The 19,034-nt window shown below is 48.7% G+C and overlaps 1 protein-coding gene across 3 annotated transcripts in view; it reads right to left on the reverse strand.

The window, feature by feature from the left end:
* The window catches only part of WNT6 (Wnt family member 6), a 57,148-nt gene that overhangs the window by 5,728 nt on the left and 32,386 nt on the right, over positions 1-19,034 (reverse strand). For 2 of the 3 annotated variants that reach the window (XM_078859165.1, XM_078859146.1), the window contains exon 3: positions 16,227-16,606. In XM_078859165.1, coding sequence (XP_078715291.1) covers positions 16,227-16,606 — 380 coding nt within the window. The remainder of the gene's footprint in view (positions 1-16,226; positions 16,607-19,034) is intronic. The other variant, XM_078859155.1, reaches the window with a different exon arrangement.

The raw sequence follows: 19,034 nt of genomic DNA on the forward strand, positions 1-19,034 counted from the left end.
GCCGGTGTGCTGTACTCGTAACCAATTGGAATGTTTTGTTTATTTAACAAACCTTACTCATTTGCGCGTTTAACGACACATTCGTATTTACGCGATCTAACCCAAAAAAATATCTTATAGTCATCACAATCATCATCATCAGCAGCAGCATCATTATCGATATTCATAGGTGCTCGCTAACAGCACTTGCCCCAAGTCCGCTAAGGCCATACGGGGACATATTTGTCTCTGTGTGCCGAGTATGTGTTGCGTGTGTTGATTTATTTGAGTGCCTGACTGTGTGCGCGTGTGATGTTCAGTGTGTGTGTGGCGTTGAAAGTGTGTATATGCTTGTATACGCGTGTGCTATTGCGCAGCAATTGGCAGGCAGTAACCCTGCCTGGGTCTACGCAATAGTTCGACTCGGCGTTAACCGAGAACCTAGGTCAGTTTGTCAATACCAATACGGGAAGACAAAGGCGGTCGGGCGCGGTTCTGACAACATCGCCGCCTCGTTGCCCATTACCCGCCTTAGTAAGAGACTCCGACAGTCCATTCAGTCACCCTAAACAGGGGAAATCATTGATTCGCGAGTGTTTGGATGTTTATCGTTTAAATACGAGTGTGTTTGTTTGCAACACGTGTCGATTATTCGGCTGCGATACATTGGCACGTGACAAGACACTTCGTTGAGCGATAATTTGCGGCCAGGTCACTTCTGAGAACGAAGCTAATAGCTCAAAGGGCTTCACCTCGTCTTCTATGTCTGATGTCTCTCTTAACATTTCCTAGAGTTTGCACTCCTGTCGAGTTTTTGTTTATTCTATGTTGTTGTAACTTTCTGACCCCGTGCCCTGAACTGAGCTTTGTAGTTCATCGGATTCCCCAAGTATGAATAACAATTCTCAATATAAATCGACTTTCCTGCTTTACAATCACTCTTCCCTATAGGTGCATATATCCACAGCATATTTTTTATACACACAGAGCATATGTGTACTCTTTGGTTCTTTCGGTAAAGTCACGTAGAAAGAAATTAAATTAAATAATAGAATACGAAGTTTCGATTGCAGCACAAGCAACCATCATCAGGTACAAATGAATGAGAAAACAAACATAGTAAACTTGGAAATATAATGCAATACAACACAGAGAGTCGGCCAACACAACAGCCAACACCCCACCTGGTTGATTACGTTCTTCCGAAGATTGCTAAATTTGAGAGAGAGACAAAACACAGACACGGAGACACAGACAGACACACAGAGAGACACACATAGACACACAGAGGCACACAAAAAGACAACGCTTCTGTGTCGAGGCCTTAAATAGAGAGAGAGGGGGGGGGGCAGATGGGGGGGTGCTAATCGGAGGTGCGGCACTGTTACGGGGGTGGGCTGGACTGGGTGGGGGGCCCTCCCTGAGGCGGCCCCCCTACCCCGTAACGCCTCTGTGCACGCGTGCGTGACGATGGCTTTCACGAGCACGCCGGCCCACGCTGTTGGTCGGCGTAGCCTCCCGATCGACTTCTCTGCTCCTCCTCCTCCAGCAAGGCTGGTTCAGCATTATGATGTCCGCATGAGGACGACCGCTTGTGTTGCGATCGAAACGTCGTGATATATTATTTTTGTGTTTTATTAAAATTTTCTACCTACGTGACTTTACCGAAAGAACCAAATAGTATGGGTTCCTGCAGTCACGAACGCTTCAAATCAAGATCCATGCTTATATATTTTGTGTTACGGGGTAAGGTCTACGAGGCAACTATGTCGCTCTTTTTCAGGAAGATGATTGTCGTGTTTAGTTTGTTGTCCATCCCCCCCCCACGCACCTCCGATGAGCACGGTCGCGCTACGCACGGTGAGAGCGGCAGCGGAGTGGTCAGTGCACAGCTGAGCTACGTAGCCGGCGCACCCTAGTTCGATTCCCGCTCACGGCCAACACCAGCGACGATTATTTACACGAGTATCCGGTGTGTGTGTGTGTAAACATCAGCATTGGCGTGGTTGTGTACCGTGCAGGCTGTTACAGGTGCTCGCAAACAGCACTTGCCCGAACAGTCTATTGAGGCTATACGGGGGTCTTTGTCTTTGCGTGTGCACGTATCTGTGTGTGATTGAAATTAAACACGCGTATGGCAACTGTTGACTCGGCGCACCTCCAGCGAGTGTCGGATGTCGACTGACTGGTGAATATGTGGACCATGGGCCGTAGACTGCATGGATAATGGACTGTAGGCTGTATGGACTGTAATTCTAGATTTGAAGCTTTCGTGACTGCAAGGATTCATACTCTTAGTTCTTTCGGTAAAGTCACGTAGGTAGAAAAATTTAATTATTTTAATAAAACATAAAATAATAAACTCACGACGTTTCGGAGGCAATACAAGTCTCCGTCATCAGGTGGGACCATGCAGCAAATCTGGCTGTGACGGTCCCACCTGATGGCGGAGACTTGTGTTGCCTCCGAAACGTCGTGAGTTTATTATTTTATTTTTATTAATTTTAATTTCATTTTTTTTACCTACGTGACTTTACCGAAAGAACTAAGAGTATGTATGGACTGTAGACTGGAGGCGCTAGACTTTACATCATGGGTCAGGCAACCAAAACAACAATACGTCAGGAAGCAGTCCTTAAAGAGCCACGCGCGGCTGCGGGGCAGCAGGGCGCCTACCCCTGCTCTCGGCCGAAAGCCGTAGTCCAGAATATTTCAATTCACCATGCTAATCATCTATCTAACATGACGCGCTCGACAATCACCGGGCGTGTTTGTGCACCGCTGCCAACACAGCAGCAGAGTCGCCACGGGCGCCACGGTGGCTAGGAGATGTTAACGACCTCGCCTGGTATACAGGATGTCGTCGCTTCAATCCCGACCCCGACGCCTGCTGTATATTTGGCGATTGCATGTCTCTCTCTCTCCTTGTGGTCGCGTGGATTTTTTTTCTCCGGGTCCTCTGGTGTCTCCCTCCGCATTTAGAAACACGCGTTTAGAGTATTTGGCTGCTATGAATGTCCACGTGATAAGCCACTTTGTGATAGCAAGGTCGCTTCTGAAAAGAATTAGCTATATAGCTCAGTGGGCCTTTCCTGGTTAATACAAAGTTTAGTTTACCCAAGAGCGCTTGCTGACAGGTACAACTCACGCACGCCGCTCGGACTGTCGCCTCTAAGGCCACGGACTCTAGCTTTACCCTTTAAAGTCAGAGACCGGTCCTGGCCGCTAGCGCAGATCGACCTAAAGACAGCTTTCTGATGGACTGCATCTACCATCACATGTGCATCATCCGCCGCGGTGTCCCATTTGGGGCAGACTGTGTGCCAGACGGTGAGATTGGGCGGCGCATGTACACATTTCAAGGGGTGGCATTTACAAGTCTGATAATTACATATATTACACGAACGTAGCTGTTTAAACAAGACAAGAAACAAAACCAACGATACGAATGAGACGGTAACGTGAGACCCTCGAATCGTGAGGAATTAATCGATTTACCTCTGTGTTGGTTCGGTACGTCTGTTCAACTGGGGGGGCCACAACCAATCCACTGCTGGATGAAGTCGTTACCATCTCTCGTGGTCCTGCACACGAGCTGATTTAATCGCTTTATGTATCATGGGACCTCCTTTGCCAGGACCAATAGGTTGTATATTGAACTCCTTTCGCACGCTACGCAATCATCAGCGCTAATCGGAGGTGCGCGGGTGGAGGACAACAAACAAACCACACCAAGCAGCTCTAAAGAAGCGAGTTATCAATCGAAATGTAAAAGTGTATATGGCTCCAGTGGCGTCCGAATACTAGAAGGAAGAGCGTTCCAGACGGGCTGCAGAAGCGCATCTGAAAGTGCCGCGCGATGCGGTGGCCACCGTCTTCGTTCAATGGCCAGGCAGCCTGAAGCCGCCGCCGTGACGATGACCGAAGTTTGGTGAATGGTTTGTCCTCATTATGCCGATGGGTCGGGGGTTTAAGGGAGAATTGATGAGTCGTCACGTGACCGGTCAGATGTCGGTCGACTCGCGTCGCAACTCCTTCACCCTCGGGCCACTCTCATGAGAGGGCTGTTAGGGAGCACCACGTGGGGGGGGGGGGCGTGGGGGGCGTGGGGAGCGGGTGGAGAGAGAGGGGGGATGATGAAGGCTCACCCACCCCACCCCGTCCCCCACCCATTCCAAATTCGCATCGAGTCAAACAAAATTATGCTATAACAATTAGTCCCAATTAAAGCGATGGGTGTCACAGCCTCAGCCAAGGCTGAGGCTGTGATGGTCCTTATAGAGCCGCATGGTATAGGGACTCCATCCAGCAGTGCATTAATAAAGGGTCTGTCTGTACACGGAATTGCACGCCATGTGGACTGCACGTGCATAGCCACGTTGGCGCACACAAACACACAACAAAAACAAAGTTCCCCCGTTTAGCTGTTTGGGCAAGTGCTGTGAGCGAGCACCTATGAAGGCCGGAAACGGCACACGAGGGGGTTGGTGGCCAACACCACGCCCGGCCGCCTTTGTCTCCCCAGTGGCGATGTTTACACACCGCACCAGGTACTCATTTGAGGCTGAGTCGACCTAGATGAGGCCCAGGACCGGTTCAGATAATCATCACTGGTGTTGGTCGTGAGCGGGAATCGAACTCTCGTCGCTGGGTTCGTAGCGTCGCGCGCTAACCGCTACACTACCGCTCCCCATACACAAAGACAAACAAACACACAAACAAACAAACACACAAACAAGAACAACCCAATGTGAATCGGCGCCCTCCGTGTCATCACACGCGACGTGTTTAAGCAATCAGCATCGGGCGCGTGCAGCGTGTAACGACTGGATTTGTTCTCGATAAAACGGAGGAGATTGGTTAAACGGCCAAAAGCTGCATTAGCAGCGGCGGCGGTGGTGGTGTTGGTGGTGGTGGTGATGTTGGTGGTGGTGATGTTGGTGGTGGTGGTGATGTTGGTGGTGGTGATGTTGGTGGTGGTGATGTTGGTGATGGTGATGTTGGTGGTGGGGATGTTGGTGGCCACTGTGCCTCGAGGGGGAAACTGACGTTTCGGGGAAACCACTCAGGTCCGGTGGACGAGTGAATATTTATTTCCACTAAGCGGTGTTTGTCCCGAGGGGGCCGGGTTTTACGCAGCATATCTCTCCCTTCCTGCTTAACTTTGCTGCCCGCCGCTTTGTGTGTGAGTGGGGGGGGGTGCACGGGTGGGATGGATAGGGCCGATGGATATCCGAAGCAGTTAACACACAGACACACGGACAGAGGGGAACGCCGCGGGGCTCGCTTTGTGCTGCTCGCTAATGGGCTAATGGTCTGAAAGGGTACGAATAAGGGGTTCTCTCTCGCGTGGGCTGGGGGGCTCGCTGTAATCCGCCTTAACCCCCTACCCCTCTTCTCCTCCTTGGATGCCCTCTCCCTTCCTCTACGCTCCCCCTAATCCCCTACACCCCCCCCCCCCCCCAGCATTATAGCCCCCCCCCCCCGCTGTTCACCGGGGTCGCGCCCTTCTCACCCCCTTTGTAACCAACCCCAGGCCAGATCCTCCTCCCCCGCCACCATCTGCATCACAATGCGGTTGGGCGAGTCGGCCGCCAACTCCACGCGGTCACCGTCGCCACGTGGTTTGGGGGTCAAATTAAAGGCGGCTACTCTGTCTCGCTTCGCTCCGTGCGTTCTAACTCTCGATGCCGTTGTTACCCCCCACGCTGTATATCCGCGCTATATAACCGCGTTAGCATCTCCTCGCCATCGCTATTCGTATCCCACGTACCGTTATTTAGAAACACGAGATTATTTAGATCGTTTTAAAGCTTTCGTGACTGCAGGGATTCATCTTCTTGGTTCTTTCGGTAAAGTCACGTAGAAGGGAAGTAATAAAATAATAAAAATAAAACATAATAAAATGAAATAATTCTCACTATTTTATTATGTTTTATTTTTATTATATTATTACTTCCCTTCTACGTGACTTTACCGAAAGAACCAAGAAGATATTTAGATCGTGTTTTTTTTTACTGCTATGAATGTCCAAATGATAAGCCACTTTGTTGAGCTATCATTTGTGGCCAGGTTGCTTCTGAAAAATAAGTTAATACCTCGGTGGGCTTTGCCTGGTTGAATGGGGATGGTTTAGTTGTATTTGTATGTGTTTTGGGAGATGTGTATTGTACTTTGCACTGCTATCGTGGTTGTTGTAAGGTTCTTACCCGCCTCAACTGGACAGCTGTGAAATAGAGCTTTATAGCTCATCGAATTCCTCCAGTATAAATACATATTCTGATTCTGATTGGTCTGTCTCGCTTCAATCTAGCAAGTGTCACATCCATCTATATTCACCATCGTGTCACCTTTGTTCGTCTCATTAAATAAATAATCATCATCTCCCTCCGTTTCATATCCACCTCTGTCAACACGATCTATGTCACCGTCTTTGGCCGAGCTTCGTCTGTAACAGCATCATGTCTATCATCTCCATCAATAGCATCATCCCTGTGTCATCTATTTTTCTCATCTCAATCTCTCTCTGTATAATCATCTCCATAAATGTCTCTATTATGCACACACCTCCCCCCCTATCCGCATCTCCCACTCTCTGACTCTCACATTTCCCTCTGCTCATCTCTACCCATCTCCGTTCTCGTATCTCATCTCAAACACGCGCTCTCTCCACGTCTCCACAGCATTTCCCTTTTATCTCCCTCGCTCTCATCTTCATCATCTCATCTTTCTCTCCTGGTCTACATTTGATTTCCCTGTCATCCCAATCGCTTATTTGATCACCAATGCAATCCCCGTCATCTCCCTCTCCACGACATTGTGGAGCAATCAATTCGGGGTACAGGGCACCTATAATTTATGTTTTTTTGGTAAAGTCACCTACGTGACTTTACCGAAAAAAACAAAGATTATGGACCCTTGCAGTCACGAAAACTTCAAATCTAGAATACAGGGCACCTATTCAGATTCAGGTGGGCGCTGTACAGGTAACACACAGATTTACAGCTCCATTAAAACATAGATAAATATAACTTTTTATAATTAGTATCATTGTTATAATATGCACGAATAGTGATTAAGTTGTGTTAATTATCTGCTGATTGTTTAATGATAGTAAATATATTCACATAATTGAGGGTGTGGTTCTTGAATATTAATACTTGCACTCAATCCCGTCAGGACAGGGGTTGAGCAGTGAGATGGTGTGAATTAGGGTTGATTGCTGTGCACCTGGTCATAATTACAGGTATGATAAGTTGATTTATTTTTAGTTTTATTTAATTTTGTCGTTTTTGCACGCCAAAGTTGAAAAACAAGATGGCGGCGACACCCTCGTGATTTCACTTACGTCATTATATACACAAGTGGTAATAACTTGTTTAGTTTTATAAGTTCAAGATAATTTGTTACATATATAGTACTGAGAATGTGATTTGAATGTTGTAGTGGTAAAAATAGGAGTTATTTTTTTGATAGTTGATTACATTTTGTGTTTTATGTAGTTATATTGTTGGGAAATAAAAGCCGTACAAAATGGCCGTCCTGCAGCATTTAATTTAACATTGACCTGATGGGGCGAGCAGAATTATATATGTAGAGATTGTTTTGATTAAGATATAAGAAAGAATAGTTGCTTTATAGATTTATGGTAAATAAAATGATTTGCCAAATTTATGTTAGATTAATATAATTGGATTATAAAATATTGTATTATATTATTTAATTTGAGCAGTATTCTCACAGTGGCTGACTAGAATACAGTATTTAGAAAATACTCTTGATGTTTCTAGAAGATAGTTTCGTGAAATATTTAAGAAGTTTTTGTTAAATGTTACATCTTTCAGATCTTATACGATTGTATATGATAAGCAGGTGTTATACCTACTATAATCACCCAGGAATGACTGTCCTTAACGCTCGTGACGTCACTCCACGTCGACCAGCCCCCCTCATTAATAATCATGAACAGGGAACGTCACTCCACATGGAGCACCCTCCCCCCTCATTAATAATCATGAGCAGGTGACATCACTCCACATGGAGCACCCTCCCCCTCATTAATAATCATGAGCAGACTGACGTTACTCCACATCAAGCAGCCCCCCTCATTAATAATCATAAGGTGACGTCACTCCACATAAAACAGCCCCCCCCCATTCATAACGTCACCTCCAAATGGACACCCCCCCATCATAACAATTAGTGGCTGACGTCACTCCACATGGGGGGCTGAGGCGCCTCCTCCCCCCTCCTCGGCGTCAAATTACAACCCTCACTACAAAGGCAGAACCCTCGCGTCACGCGATCTCCATAACGCTATTGAGGCATCAAAGTAAAAAGGACGTCATGATGAACAAGGGATTATAACCTTAAAATAAAATAGGTCTGTGTCACCGCGCCCTTACAAATTGCAAACGCATTGATGCAATGAATATCACGTCGCGGTCTGCTTTTCGCTTGCAAGTTTCAGATTTACTGCAATACACCCGTCCTTGGATGGGCAAAAGTCTAGTTATTCAGATTCGGGTGGACGCTGTACAGTACAGGGGTTGAGCAGTGAGATGATGTGAAATGGGGTTGATTGCTGTGCATCTGGTCATAATTACAGATGCGTGAATGCTCCTCAGAAGAACACTTTGAAATAAAGAGTTGCAGTCACACAATCATCTGGTGTCCCTTGGTGGGTGGAGTCATCCGATTCTCAGAGGGAGGGATGAACACAACGCAGAGTATCCACTCACCGCCTCCGAACTCATCTACTATTATTGTTGTTGTGTTTTTTATTAACCGGCCTGTACCCTCGTAACGAACACAAGATGAGAGGGATAGGGCAGGCTGGTTACACAGGCAAGGTAGTCAACATATCGCGACCGTGCCACCCACCTACATATCTCTCTCCACCATTCCATCTCCTTACATAATTTATGTTTGCTTCTATCACACTCTTCCACGTCTCTCTCCAACTCTACTTTCCTGTAATGAACCTCGAAGATTCGTCAAATCATTTCGTTTCCCGCTTCATCCGGGACCTTCTCTCATCACGGGTTAACAGCGGGGCCTGGCAGGGGGCATCTCGAGTAAAGTTCACGACCTGTATCAAGTCGACTGTCTCTGTATGCATTGTATGTACGTTGAACTTCTTTCGCACCGTACGTAGCCACCAGTGCTAATTGGAGGTGCGGGGTAGGACAACAAACTGAACACAAAAGGCCATTCTAAATACATGAGTTTTCAATCTAGATGATTTAAAAGTGCATAGCTCCAATGGCTAAAAGTGCATAGCTCCAATGTCGGAAGGATGATCGTTCCACACGGCCGCAGAAGCGCGTCTGAAAGCGCGCGATGCGGTGACATGTTCTCATATGTACCAAATTATTTGCACTGCAGAGGTGGCAACCCTACCCATCACACACACACACATAGACGATACGTGACAGCCTAATAGCTGCCTAGCCACAAGGGAACGTTAATGTGCGCACGTGAGTAACCTAACGCAGCATAGAGAGAGAGCTAATTAACATTAGGGTGAGGTATTGTGCTTGTTCATACAATCGCGTGTGTGTGCATCGCACTTGATGTAGAGAACAATTATTCAAATAAAGACGGAAGTGTTGAGTCTGCGCACGTGTGCGTCACTCGTTGGGGGAGGGGGAGCGGTCGGGTAGCGGTCAGCGCGCTGAGCTACGAACCCGCCCATTCGAGATCGATTCCCGCTCACGACCAATAACGGTGGCGATTACCTGAACTTCCCTAGGTCTACTCAGCGTTAAACATCGTCACTGGAGAGAACAAAGGCGGCCGGGAGTGGTGCTGGCCGCGCCGTCGTGTGCGTGATGTTCCGCACCTACATAGGTGCTCGCTAAGGGCACTTGCCCCAAACAGCCTGTTGAGGCTACCCACTTTGTCTCTGTCGCTCGTGACGTAATAAAGAGCGCCCATTCTAAATCGCCGTTGGTCTCCGCGTATCACGTGGTACGTGTTTATCAACCATCAGGCGCGTGCGGCGTGTGACCACTGAACGGTTTGTAATGGAATCGGAGCTAAGTTGGTCAACTCGGGGGGGAGCCGTGGTGGTTGGCGAGGAGCGCCTGGAGGCGACGAGGTCGCGGGGGTTTGTGTTTTTCAGAGCTGGCTCGAGTAATTTGAAGAATAATCGTTCTGCGTTACTGTTATTATAAGCAATAGAATTTGGCTTAGAACTAACATTGAATTGACTTAACATGTAACCCGATGTCAAGTTGAATAAGGAATTGTACGGTTTTACGTCTGTATCACTCTGAATGCAGTCGATCTCGACAGATCTCGCAAAGCTTGGCAGCACTTGCGTCTGCCAATACTCGGACAACAGGACCGCCTTGCGCTGCGAGATGGCCAACAGATACGATGTGACAGCCGTGAATTCTTGAATTTATCTGTGCGACGCTTTGAACGTTACCCCCTGCCTCGTATGCCCGGAGGGTTTTCTCTAGGTGTGCAGGTTTCGTCCTCCCACACGACGTCAAACGCTCATTCGCGGAATTAGACAAACAACACCACAATGTGGCAGGACCCTCTTAAGCGAGAGTCTCCAGACTCGGCGGGCGGTAACAGAAATGGTTTTAATATCAGGACCTCTGCAGGGCGCCACGGTGGCGAGATGCTATCTCCCTCGTCTGGTATGCAGGAGGTCGTGGGTGTGATCCTGACCCTGACGCTTGCTGTATATTTGGAGTTTGCTTGTCTTTCTCACCCCGTGGCCGCGTGGATTTGTCTCTGGGTCCTCCGGTTTTTTCCCCTCCACATTTAGAATCAACATCGCGCGTTGCGAGTATATGGCTCCTGTTATATATTTCCACGCCATAAGCCACTTCGTTGAGCTATCATCTGCGATAGCCAGGTCGCTCCTGAAAGAGAGCTGCGTAGCTTAGTGGGCCTTAACCTCGAACAATAACAAAAATAGTTTTAGTTCTTAGTTTTACACCGGCAAGTTATGCCACTCTCCAGAGCCACATAGAGTGTGAATATCGTCGACACAATGACAAACCGTCCGTGTCTCCAGTTCACGTTGAAATGTAGTCGCTATGTACACAAGAACGAGGTCACGGGGAGGCTATGAACCTCTCGTGACGGGTGAACTACCCACTATTGCTTATTTCTCACTAAGCCTAGAGTCACGATAATCATGCTCAAGCCTCTGTCAGTCCAGAGTCAGGATTCTAGATTTGAAGCTTTCGTGACTGCAAGGATTCATATTCTTAGGTTTTTTCGGTAAAGTCACGTAGGTAAAAAATTAAAATTAATAAAAAATAAAATAAAACTAAAATAAAATAAATACCTTGGCTCCTCCCACCCTCAACCAGTATAGATACAAATAATGTTTCTTGGAATTTCTCTCACTTGATACAGCTATCGTGCTGTGACGGTTCCACCTGAAGACGGACGCTTGTGTTGCCTTGTATTAATTTTATTTTTTTACCTACGTGACTTTACCGAAAAAACCTAAGAACACAGAGTCAGGATCTTTATTTGATTTAGATTGGAGGAATCCACTGCCGGATGACGGCCTACCGATACCATGTCGGTTATGGAGGTCGCGTGACCATACTTCACCACCAATTGTCGGTTAGGCACTCACCTCGGCCCGGTGGAGAGATATTACTCGCCACTAACGCTAGCCGTGGTCGTGCATCGATTTCAATTCGCTGGCAGTGCGCAAACCCATTGTGCCACCGCTGCCCCCCCTCCCTCCTCCCCCCTCCCGAGTCGGCACGCTGCGTATTGAACATAAAACACCTGCTTTGGAAGACGAGAGATACAGTTACACTGGAGTGGTTATAAACACCAACCGGGAATATAGGGTTAGACAACGCAGCACATGCAAGCACGCGCCTTCGTATGAACGCCTAGGACATGTGTGTAAATAAGGGGCCGTCCATAAATGACGTCACGCGATTTTGGACGATTTTTGACCCCCCCCTCGTCACACAGCGTCACAAAGCTCTGCCCCCCCCTCAAAACCATATTTCCATTTTGAAAATAAAAGATGCTTCAAATCGCTTTCAACTATTGTCATTGTAGTGCATATTTAATATGGCGCTGCACTCTGATGTTGTAAGAGAAAACATTTATTAAAAATTATATTTAATTAAGTAGAACGTGTTGTCTATATTCATTTAAAGTTGCGCATTTTCATGTAACGTCACATTTCCCCAACCCCCCAGCCCCTCGTCACACATCGTCACAAATGTCTCACACCCCCCCCCCCCCTAGGTGCGTGACGTCATTTATGGACGGCCCCTAAGTGTTGTCGACGTGCGCGCGCGCGTAACGGTTACGGCCGCTTTGTCAATCCACTGCCGCTCCACGCTGTGACGCCTCTGCGTGCTGCTTGATCATACTTCACCGTGTCGCGGAGCCTCGGCTTCCCGGGAACGGTTCAGATATCACGTGACACCGATGATCGACGTGGCAAAGGTTTTGTAAAGACAGCGCGCGCTCACCACCACGCCCACACGCGCGCATCGCCGGAAATTGCATGCGAATTTGCATGAGGCGTAAAATAATCGATAGGTTCACACGCGAAGTTCGGCACATGCATCGTAAGTGTCGATCCTCGTCGAGGAGATCGATATTAATCGTTACACGCCGACTGAGAATATGACATTGCGTCATGCAGTGGCTTGTGTTATTGCATTACAGACATCATTGGCTGACGTTTCGGGCTACGACCCTTCATACACGTGGCAACGGAAATAAAAGGATTACAGTACGTGGATCTAGGAACACGTGAGCACGGCAATCTTATCATATAGCCCCATACCACGTGGGGAGTGTCAGTAAAGTGGGATTGCCTGCGGTGGTAAGGTGTTTATGTAAACGAAATACTGTTTGTGTGCGAGTGTGTGGGGTGAGTGTGTGGGGAGCGGTGGTGCAGCGGTTAGCGCGCTGCGCTACGAACCCGGCGACCCGAGTTAGATTCCCTGCTCACGGCCACCAACACCGAGGTCGACTCAGCCTTAAATGAGAACCTGGTGCAATGTGAAAACATCGCCACTAGTGTGGTGCTGGCCACCCACCCCCTCGTGTGCTGTGCCGGTCTTCATAGGGTCTCACATACAGCGCTTGCCACAACAGTCTGTTAAGGTTTTAAGGGGGGGGGTGATATTTGTCTTTGTGTGTAAATCTAAAGACGTCGGGACCGCAAGTTCGATTGAGAACGACGCAACGCAATTAAAGCCGGCACAACTTCGGCCTTGCGACACAAAGCCACATTTAACAGAGACGTCATTCAAAAGTCACAACTCTGCATCGCAGGGCCGTGAGAGATCACCACGGCTGGGGGGAGGGCTTCGTCCAGCAGTGGATAGATCATGGCTGATGATGATGGTGGTGGTGGTGGTGGTGGTGAGGAACTCGCGTAAAATTAGCATAGCATCACTAAATCTGAGTAAACTCCGTTAAAACTGGCACTGCCCGATTGATTCAACATAAATCAATGCCATCAGCAATGCTCAATTAAGCAACGCATCTGACATTGCCAATCACATTAATGCAACTCAATAAAATCAAACAGCTCATATAATTAAACACAACTCATTTTTACGATGGCACGGTTGGCTACTCATGGAGCGAAATACGTTCAACGTACACACAAACATACATACACACCGATACAAATACGATATCCAATGGCACAAAGAAAGCTCAGCCTATCATAGAAACCAGCAGGACTCAACTTGCCAGCAAAGTCAATACAACCCAAGTCCAAACATGACTCAACTCGGAAAAATTAAACCGCAATAGCTTCAACAATGAACCCCACACACCTAGTGTTGTCACTTAACCCAAGACAACGCCTCTCACCAATTAAACTGAGACAGGACCATGATGCCGATTACGCCAATTCAACGAATGCCATCAACGGAACATTCATTGTCTGAAAACATCTTAATACATAGGGGACCGCAGATATTGGCCAATTGTTGATTAGCGACGCAACACGGCCTTGCTGCTGCCTTCTGGCTCGTCCATGGTTCCTTTAGCGATTGTGAGATGCAATTTGCGTGAACGACGACGACGCTATATGCATATACATAAAACTAAACATCGCCATTAACTCAGACAACTCCATAAATCCACCACCACTGATCTTGTAAGCACAAGCCAAGACAGCTCAGCTTTCACGAGACAACACCAACCCCGAGTCTCCAGTTCGTCCGATTCTCACCCGATGGACGGGTACAATCCGCATGCAATCCGGATACAATTCAGGTACAATCCGGGTGAAATCCGTGTGCAATAAAGGTACAATCCGGGTGGTGTGCTGAGAGGATGAATGGAATGACCTCTACGTTGCCAGAGAAAGCCTCCCCTCTTTCTGACTTTCTATATTCCTTGTCAGTAGCGTCCTGGATTGGGTTATTGGGCCAGTGCAACTGCAATGAGCGATTTGCATCGTCTGGGAAGATACAAGGGGGACAAACACCGACGCATTGCTCCGTGGAGTGAGCTAGCTGCCATTTAACAAGCTAAAAACGCTGAAGCGCAAAATCACATCGTACTAAGCAGTCCACACGTGAGTGATGAGAAGCCATCGAAGTACGTGTGGGTAATTTTCCTACTTAGAAACGAAATCAAGATCACCTATCATAAATATATAGCCAGGATGTGGTGGCACACCTGGAACACAGAGATATGGAGACGTGGGTTGGTGGATCACGTAGTGATGTACAGCGCTCTCGTACCCCCCCTCCCTTCGCCTCTGCTATCCCCCCCCTCCACTGCAACCCCACAAGACAACTGAGATCCCTTGTCCGAGGTGCTGCATTTATTTCGGATCGTCCGTCCGTCGATCGATTCAGAGCTCGTAGGATATTCAGTATCGGTACGCTTTGGTTTATTGACTTAGTGTTTGGTTATGGAATTAAACATTGAATACGGCACATCACGGGGTACACGGGAGTCTGTTTCACCGCGTGCGATAAATACATCCTGTGCGAGGAACGTGTTCGTCAATCGTCCCGTCGCCCTTTCTGGTTTCCACTTTCCGAGTCTCATCAGCAGCCTCGTGCCAGCGTCTACCGCTGGTGGCTTCAGCCCATGCGCCCCAGCCAGGGAGTGCATCACCTTGTGACTGAGAGTCGCGTCACAGCACTACTTCTGAATCCCTTCATCAAGGGGCATATTCGTCCACACTTCGTGCATGCAGTTACACTCCCTGCTAAGAGTCTTCTTATTTTTTCAATCAAACCGTATTTTTTTTGTATTATTGTACGTCTGTACGTACATTGAAATTGTTTCGCACCCTACGAAGCCAACTGTGCTAATCGGAGGTGCGCGGGGAGGGGTGGGACAACAAACTAAACACGAATTCTTCTGAGCTGGGAATTTACCCGAATTAAGCGAGAAACCAAATGCAACATGGGCGAGCTTCTGTGTGACCTTGTCTGAGACCACCAACTATTTTTCAAGAGAGAAACCCGATTTTATCGCGGGCGGCTGAACCCCGGTTACCCAAATGCCGTGGAGAATTTCAGCCGTGCCGGCTCAAGGTTCTATGCCTCAGCCACGAGGAGGAAACTCTCTCTGAGCCCACACAACCACCTGTATGTAAGCGACTCGCGCAATGCAAACCAACGTGGATTTGGTCGAAACTCATTGCCGTTCGTGCCGTTGTCCTGATTGCAATGCAATTCTCACGAGGCTCCCACGGTATAAAGTGTCGTCTCCAGCCCTTATTGGTACCCACTCTACATCTCTGGGCGGCACGGTGGCTTGGAGATGTTAACTTACCTCGCCTGGTATAGAGGAGGTTCATGGGTTCGATCCCGACCCTGACGCCTGCTGTATATTTGGAGTTTGCGTGTTTTCCCCGTGGTCGCATGGATTTTTCTCCGGGTCCTCCAGTTTTCACCTCTACGTTTAGAATCAACGTGTCCACGTGACAAGCCACTTTGTTGAGCTATCAATTGAGACCAGGTCGCATCTGAAAACGAGCTGTATAGCGCAGTGGGCGTTACCTGCTAAAATAAATAGTAAAAAATACGAATATTCTATGAAGAAGGACCATTGCCTGAAACGTCGCCTGTGTGGTCGGTGTTGGTGAAGGGTGGTCGGCAAACACCCGAGAACCGATTCCGATATCACTCACCGCTGACTCTAGCCGCGGCGGGGAAATCAAAACTCGTCTGGGCCGTCGTGTTCATCGCGCGGTGCGCTAACCGCGGCACCACCGCTCCCCGAGACAGGGGGGGGGAGGGGCAACTCACCAGTCGGCCGGCCTCGTTGTTGTGGAGATCGATGAGCGTCTTGATGTCGCTGCCGTCCTTCTTGCGCCGCGCGTCCATGAACTGCCTCGACTTGTCGTAGCCAAACTCCACGTCGTCCCCGCAGCCCCCCCACTCCCACGCCGTGGGGTGCCCCTCGGAGTCACGCTCGCCCTCCGAGCCGTGGTGGTTGGTGGGGGGCGCCCCGTGGTGGTTGGGTTGTGGGGGGCCGTGCTGGGCCGGTGGGGGTCCCGGAGGCGCGCGGCTCCTCGTGTTGGCGCAGCCGCACTGCGGAAGCTCGCCCATGCTGCACGCCTGCGTGACCGCGTGCGTGACCCCCGCGGACGTGATGGCGTACACGAAGGCTGTCTCGCGAATGTCTGCTGACACACGCGAGGAAGTTGTGGAGGGGGGGGGGGTGATGTGCGAGCGTGTGCAAGGGTGTGTGTGTGTGAGGGTGTGTGTGAGGGTGCGTGTGTGAGTGAGGGTGTGTGTGAGTGTGTGTGAGTGAGGGTGTGTGTGTGTGTGTGCAAGGAGGTTTGTGTGTGAAAGTGTGTTTGAGGGTGCGTGTGTGAGTGAGGGTGTGTGTGAGTGTGCGTGTGTGAGTGAGGGTTTGTGTATGTGTGTGCGTGCGAGGGAGTTTGTGTGTGAGTGTGAGGGTGTGTGTGAGTGTGAGGGTGTGTATGAGGGTTCGTATGTAAGTGAGGGTGTGTGTGATGGTGCGTGTGTGAGTGAGGGTGTGTGTGCGTGCAAGGGGGTTTGGGTGTGAGGGTGCGTGTGTGCGTGCAAGAGGGTTGGGGTGTGAGGGTGCGTGTGTGAGTGGATGTGTGTGTGTGCGTGCAAGGGGGTTTGTGTGTGCGGTGTGTGATGAAGCGTGTGTGAGTGAGGGTGTGTGTGTGTGTGCGTGCAAGGGGGTTTGTATGTGAGGGTGCGTGTGTGAGTGAGGGTGTGTGTATGTGTGTGCGTGCAAGGGGGTTCGTGTGTGAGTGTGAGGGTGTGTGTGAGGGTGCGTGTGTGAGTGAGGGTGTGTGAGAGTGTGTGAAGGCGAGTGAGGGTGTGTGTGCGTGTGTGAGTGAGTGTGCGAGTTAATGTGTGTGTGTGAGGGTGTGTGTGGCTGTGCATACACGTGTGGTTGTGTGTGTGTGTGCACGTGACTGTGAGCAAGTGTGAGTGTGGATACGTGCGTGAGAGTGCGTGGGGTGTGGAGTGGTAACGTGAGTGTGTTCACGTGCGTGCGTGTGCGCGAGCACGTGCGCGTGTTTATGAAGGAGACATGGGGAGGAGACATGGGGAGGAAACGGACAGCCTCACTTTTAATCGTTTAATATAATGCCGAGGTAAACTCCACGTTGTTCTTGAATCACCGTCGCCTTCTGCGTAAAATATAATAACTCGCACACATGCATACGCGTATGCGTAAGAGAAACTATTACTTTGCACATTTCACAGACGTGGGTCATTCCAATCGCTGGATCAAGAATCTTTTTCGCGCCGTGACGGCCACGGGTACTATTTGACCATACTTCACCACGCTGGTCAGTGCGTGTTGGTCAAGCGGAACGTAGGATCGGCCCGGACATCACTCGCCATTGATGTTAGCCGTGGCTGGGAAATCGAACTCAGGTGGCCAGGTTAACGGGACGGTGCGCTAACCATCGCATCACCGCTGCCACGATTGCGAATGTTTTGCTTCAGTTATTCTTAACAGGTCTGTAACTCGCCTCACGACATCACGTTCCATGGACGCGAACTCGTGTATATTTATATAAAACAATAGGTTTTACCCTTTCTGGCAATTGTTTTATTACCAGAAAGGTAAAACGTAATGTTATATTTCATGTATATATATATGTGTTGCGTGTTATAATATTCGTTACATTGTTCTAACACTAAAATGCACCCAGATGCTGTCTTAGTTTACGACCATAACTCGAAAGCCAAGCTCAGGTTTTTAACCTGGTAAACACTTGGGTAGGCAGACTGCAAACAAACAGCAGGTGTTGTCGGCTTGGGCTGAGCATATGCCAGGAGTTTTCACACGTCACCATGGTGAGATGTTAACTACCTCGCCTGGTTATGCATGTATTCGTGGGTTCGATCCCGACCCTGACGCCTATCTATTTGGAGTTTCTATTTTCTCACCGTGGTCGCGTGGATGTTTCTTCGGGTCTTCTGGGTTTTTGCCCTCCACATTCAGAATCAACATCAAGCGTTTCGAGTATTTGGCCGCTATACATTTCTACATGATAAGCCACTTCGTTCAGTTATCATTTGTGGCGAGGTCGCTTCTAAAAAAAGTGTTACATTGCTGAGTGGGCTTACCTGGAAAAATTAAATAAATAGTTTCGTTTTATGAACAATGCATTCTTAAATGCATCTTTGTGGGACCACCCTCGTAAGTGTGGTGAATATTCCCCGAGCTATCCGATGCCCCCCCACATGAAACCCACCTCGCATTCATGGAATTAGCCAAACATCCAAATTCGGGACCCTGTTGAACTTCAGCCGTTCACCACAGACACGTTTTTTTCTCCTTCACTTAAAACGCACTCTGATTGAACATTCCTGCAGCTATATTCTGAGGCATGGCTTAAAATAAAATATATTGAAAGGCGCGTCTTTTATGAACTGCACGTACCGCTTTGAAACATTAGAAAGGTCAACTGCAATATTTCGGAGACAGATGTTCGAGGCATGGAGTAAGTTCACTGCGCTCGCTTCTGGGGCGGATACTTTAATAGAGCGACTGGAAATTAAGCTTCTGGCATTTGGGTACAAAAGTGCGCATGTGGAGGAAGTGCGTGCAAGTTT

Source organism: Lampetra fluviatilis, chromosome 1 (genome assembly GCF_964198595.1).
Source record: "Lampetra fluviatilis chromosome 1, kcLamFluv1.1, whole genome shotgun sequence".
Classification (NCBI taxonomy): domain Eukaryota; kingdom Metazoa; phylum Chordata; class Hyperoartia; order Petromyzontiformes; family Petromyzontidae; genus Lampetra; species Lampetra fluviatilis.